The sequence below is a fragment of the Morone saxatilis genome, unplaced genomic scaffold (genome assembly GCF_004916995.1).
Source record: "Morone saxatilis isolate NCDOM2014 unplaced genomic scaffold, NCSU_SB_2.0 Contig12, whole genome shotgun sequence".
In the NCBI taxonomy this organism is placed as follows: domain Eukaryota; kingdom Metazoa; phylum Chordata; class Actinopteri; family Moronidae; genus Morone; species Morone saxatilis.
This window is the reverse complement of record NW_023339674.1, coordinates 27201827-27214910: the sequence shown is the minus strand read 5'-3', so window position 1 is coordinate 27214910 and position 13084 is coordinate 27201827. Positions and strand designations below refer to the sequence as shown.

The following is a 13084-nucleotide window of genomic DNA, read 5'->3' as shown; positions in this document are numbered from 1 at the left end:
GGGTGTACATAAGTGAGGAAGTCGTTGATCTTTTCAAGGTTCAGGCTCATGAGTGGACCGATGGGGGGCGCAAAAACAAAAGTATTGCGTTTATAATTTTGTTTCCACCAAATGTCATTGCAATAGCACAGTGTTCAGGGGATATGACAGATATGGCAGCATTTGAGCAAACTTTTAGGGCTAGCTATAACAGAACTACAGTACATGGAATATCAAAAAGAAAACTGATCTAGACACGAAAAGGCGTTCAAAAGTTACAGACCAAACGTAAAGTTCATTGTTAATAAGGTTGGGTACCATTCAATTTGAATTTGATACCGGTACTTGGAATTCAGTACCAGTAACCAATGGTACTTTACTCTGTAATAAGAAAAGCGAGTTGACAGCCCTGTGGCTTACTGTGACTAGTAAAACTGTCAGCTAACGTCAACCAAGAGTGAAAAACACCCTGTTACCTCCAGCAACAACTTATCCAACTACCTAATTAGTTCCCTGAAGATGTTACTGAAGTTGCCTGACTGAATTAAGATACAGGCGTGCTAACATTAGCTGCTTGTGGGGGACTTTGCTTTCAGGCTATCAAACACAGTAACACTACATTCTTCAGCTTGGAGATATATTTTGTGTCTGACCAGATGTATCCTCAGGTTAGACATGCTGCCCTGACCAGCTTTGCATTTTGCATTACACAGCCTGCATGCCCTAAATCACTGTGAATGGAACAAGCTGCAGGGGTGACCCCACGTTAGTCTAGCTCTCTCTCTTTCTCTCTGTAGTCTACTCTTTCACCCAAATGCACTCTCAGGTAGGGAAATCTGGCACCAATTGATTTAATGTGAATCAGTAATCAGTAGTACCAATGTAATTCGGTCGGCACCCTTGAAAAGTTCAGAGTTCTTTACCCAACCCTAGTTATTATAGTGCCACCAAACTGCTTCAAAATAGACACTGCACTTCATTGGGTGTTAAACCGGCCAAGTGTGAAGTCAATCGGATGAATGGTTGTTGAATCATGTGAAGGTCAGACATACAGACAGACACAGATTCCTTGCTTTTTAGTTATATGTATTTATTAAAGAAGTTCATATCAATCTTTAAGAAACACAAAACAAGATATTATTGACAGATGTATCTGTTATCTGAAATGTTAATTCTGGATAATCACCATTAATACTGACACTGTGAATAGTGATCAGTTCTTATTACCATCACTTGGTGGGATGGGATGCAAAGTGGACAGGGGTGGAAAATATGATGGTGCTTAAGCAGCACAGTGAAAGCAATACCCTGAGCTGAAGCCTGAGGGGAGAGGTCAACACCATTAAAACACTGATGAAAAACAAGCGGAGCAAACAGAGCCAGTCAGAGGAGGAAGCCCCTGTATCAGTATACCTGGGGCCATTACACTAATTACTAGCAGCCTGCCCAGCAGTCCTGATGGCTCTTTATGAACAGTTACTGGGATACCTGCCTAAGTTTGCTCAGGTATGCTGGAGTGAGGGGCCAGGAGAAACCAAACAGAAATGATATGAGCTATTAGCTTACTAGCATAGCACTGTTACCCTGTTACACTAAGCTCCTCACTGACGGATAGTATGCTAATCCTGTTTGACGGAGACCATTTTTCTCTTCTATCTGAGCTGGAACCCAACACCCCTGCTTTGCTGGCAGCACTGGGAGGACACAACAGTCTGTGGCAAACCCATCTGCACACAGCAGATGGATCAAATGACAAGCAATTCTCACATCCTTTTAATAACAGTACCAGTGAATATGTTTACATACATTTACTCCAGATAAAATCTACCTTGAGCAACGGTAGTTTATGTACAGTAAATCAGTTTAGCCTATGTCATTAAGTAGAGCTGCAATAGTATCCAACTCATTCACTCTTCACAACTTAATTTATATCCCTTTTTCCACTGCAGGAACTTAAAGGACCAGTATAAAGCTGCAAATTGCAACTAACTGAACACCACTCGTGTTTGACAACCTGGGAATGAGATCAGGCTGTAAAGTGTATAGGAGAAACTATAGTGGCTGTGAAACTCTTGAAGAAAATGAAAGGCCCTATCTGGAGCTACCTGTTTGGTTTGTAGAAACATGGTGGTGGATCTGTAGATAAAAACAGCTCATTCTAAGGTAACAAAAACAACGATTCTTAATGTCAGGTGATTATACACTAATGAAAACATACTTATGAATAATATATTCCATTTCCATTTATGTCATGAAATAAAATGAAAAGTCATCAAAATCCATCCAATGAATATATTTTCATTTAATTTATTTGCAACTCATGACCACGATCACATGGTATGGAGCACAAACAGAATATACAAATATGACATGTTTCTTACACAAAGGAAGGACATTCTTCAAAAAGGCGCCTATTTTACAAATAACATTAGGCTTTTCTGATTATAATGATAAAATCAATATGAACATAGATGGATAGTTTAAATAATAATTTGGCAGATATCTTTCTCTATAATTCATTATGCTTAACTTCTTACATTCAAACTAAATATGATACTCATCTCCCAAACTATTTACTATTACTATTTTTCTATCTGGCCCTTTATATCTTCCAATGACTTGGGAGGTATTCTAGAGTCCTAAAATTACAAACAAACTACTTTATGTTTTCGTACCACAAATACTTTTCCAATTTAAGCTCATGTTTGAATTCTACATAAATACAAAAATAATGGCAATTTTTTCAACAGTGGTTGAGATATTTCAGACCAAAAAGATAGACTGACAAACATTGCCATTTTTGGAACCGTGCCACTAGTGTCATGCTAGGTAAAGGTAAACAACTATTATAACATATAATTACAACCATGTAATTTGTATGACGTCAACTATATAGTTGAACATCCAGTCAAATATTACTACATGTACTGGATGAACTGACACAAAATTTTGTATAGACATTCATGTTTACCAGACTGTATCCTAATGACTAAACTTTAAAAACAGTTTTAAACAGTAAAAATGTCTAAAGAATTACTGAACGGACTGCCAAGAAATTTCGTACACACCTCAATGATGAATTGTAACAACTTTGTTTAACTTTTCATCTTGCGCCGTCAGTTCAGCCGTCAGTTTGTCCAGTTTTTCGGTTTATCACCAAATACCTTCAAAACACATTCCTATCTGTACTTGGTGTTTAGTGTTAATTAGCAAATGTTAGCATGCTAACATACTTAACTAACATGGTAAACATGTCAAATAGCATTGTTATTGTTGTTGTGAACATGTTAGAATGCTGATTAGCAGCATTTAGCTTCAACTCATTTAGCAAGAGTACAGCTATGTACAGCTTCACAGAGCTGCTAGCAGGGCTAACGACACTTAATCTTGTTTTATGATTTAAAGGTATTTATATAGAAAAAAAACCTGAATAAGATTTGTGTAGGACTTAGGTTGCAGGTTTCTTCTCTTATAATAGAAATCACAGCCATTGGTTGATGCATCATGTGGAAAAAAAACAAACTTTGCCAGTTTCCATATCTCTGTGCCATCAGTCTTTGTCTAGCTAACACATGCCCATCCATAACTAGTGAGTGTGTGTCTGTTAACTGCTGTGTTGTCTGCACTCCCCTGCTCTAGGGGAGGGAACCTGATCTTCTGTTGTAAAGTGTTGTTGTAAATGAAACCAGTCTGATCAGCTTTAAAGTCCTTTAACACCATTACTGTTTATTCAACCTGGCTGTGTGGCAGTGTCAGATGTCACACCTGTGCTGCCTTTACTCACTGAGTTCACCATTCTTAAAGAAGTTCATATGACATGGTGTCCAACTCCATCTAAAAGCCATAGTCTTTCTCTCTCTCGATCCTTGGCTGCTTTCATGCCTCTGAACACCTGGCCGCTCTGTAAAGTGGACGTGATTGTTGGGATTGTCTTTTTTATATTCCAAAAGTTTCAAATATTGTTCTGTAATTCTGATGTCAGGACAGTGTAAAGGGAGATGCTGTTGAAACATAACATTCATAAGTATTTTTTCATTAGCGTATGATCATCTAAATATAGGAATTGTATTTTTGTTACCTTAGAATGAGACGTTTTTATCTACAGAAGGTGTGGGTCGCCTTTCATTTCATTTCAACATTGCAGCTAACTGTTAAACCTATAAATTCATTCATACCCATTAAGACAGCAGTTTGAGAAGCAATGTTCTCTGTTGTCTGGTTTATGCACGACAATTAAAATGGTTCAAATATATGTGCGTATAAAATAAAAAATAGACCTGAAGTGTAAAAAAGTGATAGAGTATGTCTAGAGCTAAAAAAAAAGTGGCATTTCCACTGTAGACAACAAAGGGTTATTGGGATGTAGCAATACAGCTGCTCCAGCATACAGTCTCTGCTTCCACCTGTCAGTGGAGATAAAATGTGATCCAGGACTGGGACCACCCTGGTAATATTCACAAGAAGCCCTGGCTTCCTGCTTTCTCCCCACTCACCCCTCTGACTGGGAGTTGCAAAGAGCAAAAAATGTTGCCACCAATTCTCCAAAGATGCATCAATCAAAATCAAGCAATGTAATAAAAATATCTGAGGTATTCTTGGAGTACATTTACATTTTCTCCCCTCCCTCCAGGGCCAATAGGTGGGGAACTGAGTGATCAAACAAGCTGTCTTCCTGTTAGGTGTCCTTCAAGTGGTTATAAATAGTGCCTTGATTGACATATTATCTTAAACAGTTGGGTTTGCCTATCAAAGCAGCTTGCAAGAACTATAGCAACAATGTAATGCAAGTAGTAATGGTGCTTTTTCTTTTAAATAGGCATGTGTTTTTAGTCAATGAATCCCAGGAAGGTAATTCACAATCTCAATGGCTGGCACTAATGAATGCAGTTTGATTTGTATATTGTGTCTTGTGCTTAGGGAAGCTGTGCCTATATGTTTGTACATTTGTTGTACATTTGTTTATGTATTGTGCTGTTAGATGGCGGTGGGTTAACACGCCGGAATGTTTGCTTTGTTCTTAGTGTCTGACAAGGGGTGATTGTGTAGTTCAACAAGACCAACAGAGTTCTGGGATGAGTCTTCTACACAAACGATCAGCTGATCACAGTAGTGCTTTACTGTGCTTTTATCTTCCTATTTTGATCTATTTGGAGGTCTGTGAGCATTTGACCCCATTTGCTCTCTGCTGTCAGGGAGGAGGAATGGAGAGGGAGTACACAGCAGGTATGTTGTGACTCTGGCTGCAGGAATGTGTTACCTTCCCACTCAAGCATGCAGGATCATAAAGGCTGTACCCACAGCTAGTTGCTGGAACAGACACAGGCAGACGTGACAGCAGAGGAGGCAGCCTTGGTATGCAGGGTTGATATTGAGGCTTATAATAACTAGCTAAAGGCCTAAACAAAGGGACAATATTGATATGCAGACATGTCATTATTATACACAGGTAACTCTCACTCTCTACAACACAGCATAACAGCATGGCAGGCAATAACCTTTCACAAACTGTATGGACAGATTGACTCATTTCCAGTCCGTTGTTTTGTTCACACTGTTAGTGGCCTGTTAGCAGGGTCAACCCATACCTGCTAGACAAAATCTTGGATGTTGATGGAAAAGAGTTGCTCTTCATGTCATTCAATGTTCAAATCAAGACACTGGTCTCTGCTGCTGTTTCTCTTGCTGATGCATTTAAATCTGCTATGGGCTGCTTGAAAACATCTGCACTGCATCTCTGGTTCATCTTTCTGTCCATAATGTGCTACAGCGCTACCTACAGCAGAGTTCAGTGCTGTTAACAGCTCTACAGATAGTCTGTCTGATACTTTCTTTTGATGGTGTTATAGCCTTAGAGAATGCAGCCATGTCCTTGAGTTAAAGATACCACTTGTAACAGTACCTGCACTGTGCAATGCAGAGGTTTAAGAATAGAGTACAAACACACATGCACACACAAATGAACACATCAACAAAGCAGACATTAGCCGGGACGGGAAACAGTTAATAGAGAATCCTGTGGACACGTACCTTCATGTTTCAAGTTTCATAAAAGTACATGTGTGAAGGAGCTGGTCCAGACAACACAAGACAGCCAGTACCATACATACTGGTTAGGCTGCCGGAAATCGGCTTTGGAAGTCGATCCCTCATACCTCCCACCCGATGAAATCACACAGACCGTAAAAGACGGCAAGTTATGATTGGCCAGGGACAAACATGTCTAAACCCAGCATTAGGCACGATAAAGTTATCTAGTACAGCCATAGCAACCTGTGTCAGAACGGTGTGCATCTTTACAAATGACAGATAGCTGTAAGAGACTTCACACAGAAGTTCACACAGTTGTCTTCTCCTGACCTCCCTCTGCCATCTGCTGGTCTTGCCAACTGGAGAACTGAACGCTGAATATAATACCTTGATACATTGCTGTGATGATATTAAGTTTCATTTCTGCTAGTTCACCCCACAGAAAACTGCCTGTACCCTGCTGCTGTTTCCTTTGGTTTGTGGTGCCAGAGGCCTTTGCATGCCACAAAGCCTTGTTATTTAAACAAGGGAATGCATGTGCAGCCACCTTTTTTAGATCATATACATATAGGAACATTGATGACTGAACTGTAGTTGGGGTCATGAAATAATGAGTAAAATCAAACAAGATGATGGAAACATTCTCACTGTCCACCTAGTGCCACTGAGTGAAATGAGTGAGTGACCCCTATTACCATCTGTCTGTCCACAACTGCATTCACTGGTGCAGCAGCAAAATGAACAGTTCAGCAGCCTTACCAGCCTCTGGTTGAAGACCATGTGTCGGAGCCACTTGAAGTCCTGAGCTTTGAATGCAGAGAGGACAAACAGGGACTGAGTCTCGTAGCGTTCTGGCTTCTGGATGGCCCCCTCTGGGTAGGTGATCCTCATGGTGGTTTTGGATCCGACATCTTTCTCAAAACCTTTCACCGGGGCCTCGTTTAACCTGCAGCACACAGCTGCACAATCAATCAATCACAAAACGCACAGTCCAAAATGATCAAAACAGCCTACAACCTATCATTATAATATGCAACTGTACAACCTTCTTGGCCAGTCACGGAGAGTACAGCCATTTTTAATTAGACAGTCCATGCTTAAAACACCTCATTAATAAGAGAGAGGTCAGAGAAGAATGGTCAGACTGGTTCAAGCTGACAGGAAGACGACAGTACCTAATAATAACTTTTATTAAATTGTCAGTGTACTAATGTACTTGTGGTTGACCAATATGGCATTTTTCAATGGCAGATGCCGATATTTAGAGAAGAGGGATGCTGATATGCAATTTATAGACCCTTGATTCAAGGAACAGAAAAAGTGGCAGTAAAGTGTGTGTGCTACTTAATATCGTACCTGACCACCACATCAAACTCATCAATCTTCTGTCCCAGAGACTTGTTGGCCAGGATTCCTCCATTCCCTACTATGATGCACGTCTTACAGCTCATACTATAACACAGAAAACATACACCATTGTGATGGTACTGCAGTACTTCATTTACCCCTAATGTTCTCATATAAAAACATTAGACATCAAAAGAGGAGTGTTAAATCTCTGACTTTAACCAGTTGAAGGTGAGGTGAGAACTTGAATACAATTTAAATGAATAAAAGTAAACCAGGCAAAAAAAATCTACACAAATGGAGAAATTAATCTCTACATACACTTAATATTCTTTTGTTTATAGTTAAATTGTGTGAGTTGGTCGACAGGACAGTAAAACTTGCCATTGTTTAGAGCAAATTATCAGTTTATATCCAATAATCGATTTATATTCAGTTACATCCCTAATGCCTACAATTCTATCCCTCCCTCACTAAACACACTCAGTTGATGAGGATGACCTGCTCAAGACGGATTTAAAGCGGGGCCATTTCAAAGTTTATATGATTTGCTTTGGTTCAATTCTTGTATGATAATAGAATAGTTTTCTTTAAAAAAATCCATTCAAAATCACATTTGTTGTTCATAACAGATTTGAATATCTCATTCATTCAAGCAAATTGCACGTATTTTGGCGCACGTACAACTGTCTACAATTTGCACAAAAATCACTTGCACATGGCTTGCTGATCAAACACAGTTGATTCTCAGAGAAACTGTCACATTTCTTTACAACATCTAAACATTTTTTCATCGTTTGAGCCATCACATGAAAAATAATCCTTTCAGTTATTATAATCAGACATAAATGTCTATGGAATGTTTGTGATGTAAATTGGCAAACTATCTGCTAGGTTACAATAATGAATGAGGAATCACAACTAGTGTACTGAGGAGGTACAAACTGCAGTTTTTTTACTTAACTATCGCAGTTTTGTTCATTGTTTTTGTTAGCATGGATGCCATTTTGTTAACGCATTGCTACACAAATAAATTTACTGCATGCACACAAATATGCCTATACTTTTTCTTAGGCCACCAACAGGGAACCAGCAACAACCAAAAAACAGCAGGTTTTTCCTTTGGGAACCAAAGTGGGCGTGTCATATTCTACATGTCGTTGCATTGTTCAGCGCCCTCTGTTAATGATACATCTGATTATTATAGTTCCACTCAAAACTGGTGGACAGGTTCAAGAAACCTGAACATCAGTATAATACAGTATTGACTTTTACCTACTGTTGAAATCTGAATCTACAAAGCTTAGTGTGATACAAATTGGCATTCAGCTAAACAAAAGAGGAAAACACAGGTGGACTTAACAGTAACAATGGCTCAGTTCCATAAAGTGTCCCAGTGATAGTGAGCCAGCATGGACAACAGCAAGACCTCTGAATGCTGCAATTATTAATACACCTGTGAGTTTCCATGACTGCTGTGCAGCCAGTCCTTTGTATTTAAAGTTTAGAGAACATTCCACAAACTGAGCCAAAGGGAATGAGAAAAGCAGTAAATGATTATTACACTGTCCACTGGAAACATGTAAAAATCTGTGTGGAATGTCTTCAGGGTGTAGTTTTTGCCAGGAAATGAACTTAACACGTGTTGGACTTCCATATACTGGTCTATTTAACACACAATCACTTTATTACACAGTTGATCACAATTTAACGTGTTATGCAACAGGCTGTGTCACTGATCCTTTTGGAGTGTCATATCAAAGTCGTTTTTCTGTGGATCAGTGTCAGTTAAAGCTGCAATAGATATTAACTTTTATAAAAATTACTTTCTGTCATATTTGCTGAAACTTTCACTATATCCTGACAGTAGTACACGAGACAGATAATCTGTGAAAAAAATCAACCTCCTCTGGCTCCTCTAGTGCTCCTAATGGTATTTACAAGAATATGTCGGAACAATAACAACCAATCAGAGCCAAGAAAGATAGACACTTTGGGTTGGTGGCTCTTTCCCAGCATCTGTACTCGACAGTCAACTATCTTGGATCAATTCACAGATTACCTGTCTCATGTACTACAGTCAGGATATAGTGAAAGTTTCAGCAAATATGACGAAATGTTATTTTTAGAAAAGTTACCCACTGCAGCTTTAACAACAACTCTAAAATAAAAACTTTGAGTTCTGAGGACTATTAATGTCACTGTTCTTCTATTCTCAAGTGAAATACTTTCTGAGGCATGAACAAAGTGGGACAGTTAACACAAGTCAATGTGTCACACTTTGGTTAATATTATGATTATAATGTTGTATTGTAGACTCAGTACAACATGTGTCCTGTGTTTAGTCTGCGCTGCTTAATTCTGGGTGGAAAAATAAACACATTCCTAATTGTCTAAGCTGGCTGATGAAACAGGGTCAGTACACAGTGTCTGTGGAACTGATGAGCTCCATATAAAGACAAAAACTTCAACACAAAGTTGAATCAAACAACACAGTTACTTCAAAAACGGATCCAGTCATTAATGTTGGGGTTTCAGATAACATGGACAGACATTTTATTTAGAATATATACAATAACATGTGGCTTTTCTGTCTTTACAGAATATGTGGATACTGAACTGTTAGCCACAAAGAGAGATAATGACTTGTAATCATCATGTAAGAAAGCGGTTGGAGCTTTTAGGGGCAAACCGTTAGAAAGAGATAGAGACAACAAAAGCATTCACCATTTCCATTTTCCTGACCAGGGTCAACACATGGCTTCAGGCAAGATTAACAGAAGCTACTGTTTAAGAGAGATTTCCAAATTGGGCACTTTAAGCTCAAGAGGGTCAAATGAAGAACTGGATTTAAAGCTATTTTTGTGTGTTAGTTTGGGTTATCCATAAATGTAAGATATGAAGGTAATCTAAGTATACTGTAAAAAAAAAAAAAAGTAGAGATTTGTGTATTTTGTGCTGAAAAATCTAGATTCAACCTTTATACCAATTGATGAGTTCAGATGAAATATTGTACTGTATAAAGAGTTTTGTTTGTATTGCTGTATGTTTTGCATTTATTGAGATTTAGTGGCATCTAGCGGTGCAGCTTCCATAAAAAATAGAGGGGCCAGATATACAGAGCAGAGAGACACTTCTGGTGGAATCACCAGCATTGTCTAGAATGGGCATGATCAGCTCTAGTGGCTGTCGGAACTTGACGCAGCTTTGCGATTCATGACTGATGAACTGTTTACGCTCCGACAGTCTCCTCATGTTTCTATAAGACATCCATGAACAGAAATGTCATATTTCCATCCTTATTTCTTATTTGTTTTTATACTTAAAGCTTTGATTGACACTCTTTTATTACGTCATCTTGTTGCTCTTTCTTGTCCTTGTTTTCTGATTAGAGCATTGCCGCCACCTACTGCCTATCTTATGAACCAACTCCCTAATAATCGCACAATGGTAACAGATGCAAACAAGCATTCATTTGCATTTTGCTTCTTCTGCAGAAAATTCAGTTAAAATCTGTGACGCATTTGGATAGAACCACGGCTTGTGTGTGCATTCTTAAAAGTTATAAACAGACAACATCAACACTTTATAAACTCTCTGAATAGTAGCTTTACAGATTATTAAAGAAAATGGAAGTAGGGGATGTTTTGATAATGGCACTGTATGGATCAGATCATGACAGAACAACCAGCACTAACTTACTTGTCGAGTTCTTCCCCAAGGCCATAGCTCTTAGTAGCTGACAGAAGAATATCTATGATCTTCTCTGTAAGAGAGAGAAAGAGGCAGAAAGAGAGAACAACAAGTGAGATGAGGATGAAAGTGAAACAATTCTTCTCTCCACATTCCACCTAGCTATGGATCCCTCATCTCCAGCCGAACTAGACTAGCTGTGATAAATGAGGCAGGCCGGGAGCCAACGGCTGGGTGGGCTGACACTTCTTCCTGTTACAATGTTATACAACCATTAAAGACGGGTGGCCGAGCAAGATAGGGGCCTACTGACACTCCACTAGCTCCTACGAGGGAGTGTTATGTGTGAGACACTGTACAGAAATGGCCAACTAATGGAACAGCATTTTTAAACAACACATTTTCTGCCTGATGGAAGCCAGCTGAGGGAGAGGTTATGTCATGACAACCTTGTTATTGTCAGATTTGACTATAAGGCTCAGTGACAAGTCAGCACTAGGCTTATGCAATTGCTACAATCACATCATAAATCCATTACACCATCGCTTAAGATTGAATTGTTCCTAATAAAAGAAACAGCAGAGTCAGATCGTCTAACAACGTCTGAAACCTCACAATTTGTGTAACATTCTGACAATTACACTGACTTCAAGCAGGTGTTAGGAGTTGTGCAAGTAGGGTTTGACCCCCCAAAGGGTGCTCAGTTATTCCCATTTGTATGATTCATTGTGTCAAGACTACAAAGACACACAAAAGACTTATTTGCGTGACCCTGCCTTTAGAGGTGTCCAAATTCTAAAAAAGGTCTAAAGCATACTGAGGCTTTGACAGTGCTGAGGTATTTTTGCAGCTAGTGGTTAGAAAAATTGTAGCTGGTGAGAAATGCACTCCATTTAGTTTATCTGGACAAGAATCATACCTTGTGATTTTACTCCAAACGGAGGCAAATAGTCACTGATCTTGGAGAATCGCTTGTAATTTGGATCAAGGAACATGGGTGCCACTTTGGTGAACCTGTTGATGCAAAAGACAACATGTTACAGCAAGTGAGAACCAAAAAGGGTATTCATCGATGCAATATCTGTCCAAGACCCGTACGGCCCTGATGTGTGTAGATGTACTGATTAATTCTTAAGAGGATTTAGAGCATCAGGTTTCTAGCTAATCCAGCCTGTCTGAATTTACCTTCACCAAAACAAACTCAGACAAGTGTGAGGGAGAGAACAGAGCTGCAGATTTCACACAGTGAGGCTGGGAGCAGATATCCAGTCACAACTGAAGGGTGGTAATGAGAAGCAGACAAGCATGGCCCATTCACTTTCCCATCAAGACTTACCCTTGTGGTCTAAGGACTGAACCGGCACCCCTTTACTGACAAGCGTTGAGTCCCTGATGTATGTGGCGGGAAACTACCTGGACAGTGCATGTGAATGGACATTTATGACTAATGTTTAAACAGTTGGATTCAGCAGCAAGGACTGTGCTCTCTGAGGGAGCTTAAAAAATCTAAGCAAAGCAGCAACAAGGATTCTGCTGGAGCAAGTCTTAGGCAAATCAACAACAGCAAAAGCTTAGCACATAAAGAGGATGTCTGGGTGGTGGAAGAAGCTGCGGCAGCAAACCCTGATTTGTACGTAGCATGGCAAAAGAAAATGTAATCAAAATTTGTAATCTGGCCGAGTATAGCCTGCCAAATACTGGATTTTGAGTTGAGTTGAGTTAATCATTAATATATGGGCCAATAATAATCTTTTTTTAACAGACACATTTTTTATTTTACTGTACTGCAATAATGATATCAGATGATATATCCAGGGTTCTCCGACAGCTCGTTACATTTATCTTACATAATGCTGCACACAGAGCTGTTCAGCTACCAGGCAATTACTACATAATTAGAGCTGGCTAATAATATATGTGGCTGACTTTAACCTTAAGTGTACAATTGTACAGTGGGGCAAAAAAGTATTTAGTCAGCCACCAATTGTGCAAGTTCTCCCACTTAAAAAGATGAGAGAGTCCTGTAATTTTTATCATA

The 13084-nt window shown here is 39.2% G+C and overlaps 1 protein-coding gene across 2 annotated transcripts in view; it reads right to left on the bottom strand.

The window, feature by feature from the left end:
- Nucleotides 1-13084, bottom strand: part of st3gal3a (ST3 beta-galactoside alpha-2,3-sialyltransferase 3a) — a 33296-nt gene that overhangs the window by 6346 nt on the left and 13866 nt on the right. For both annotated transcript variants that reach the window (XM_035652919.1, XM_035652920.1), the window contains exons 5-8: nt 11966-12060; nt 11056-11119; nt 7363-7458; nt 6766-6952 (exon numbers count right to left, since the gene is read on the bottom strand). In XM_035652919.1, coding sequence (XP_035508812.1) covers nt 6766-6952; nt 7363-7458; nt 11056-11119; nt 11966-12060 — 442 coding nt within the window. The remainder of the gene's footprint in view (nt 1-6765; nt 6953-7362; nt 7459-11055; nt 11120-11965; nt 12061-13084) is intronic.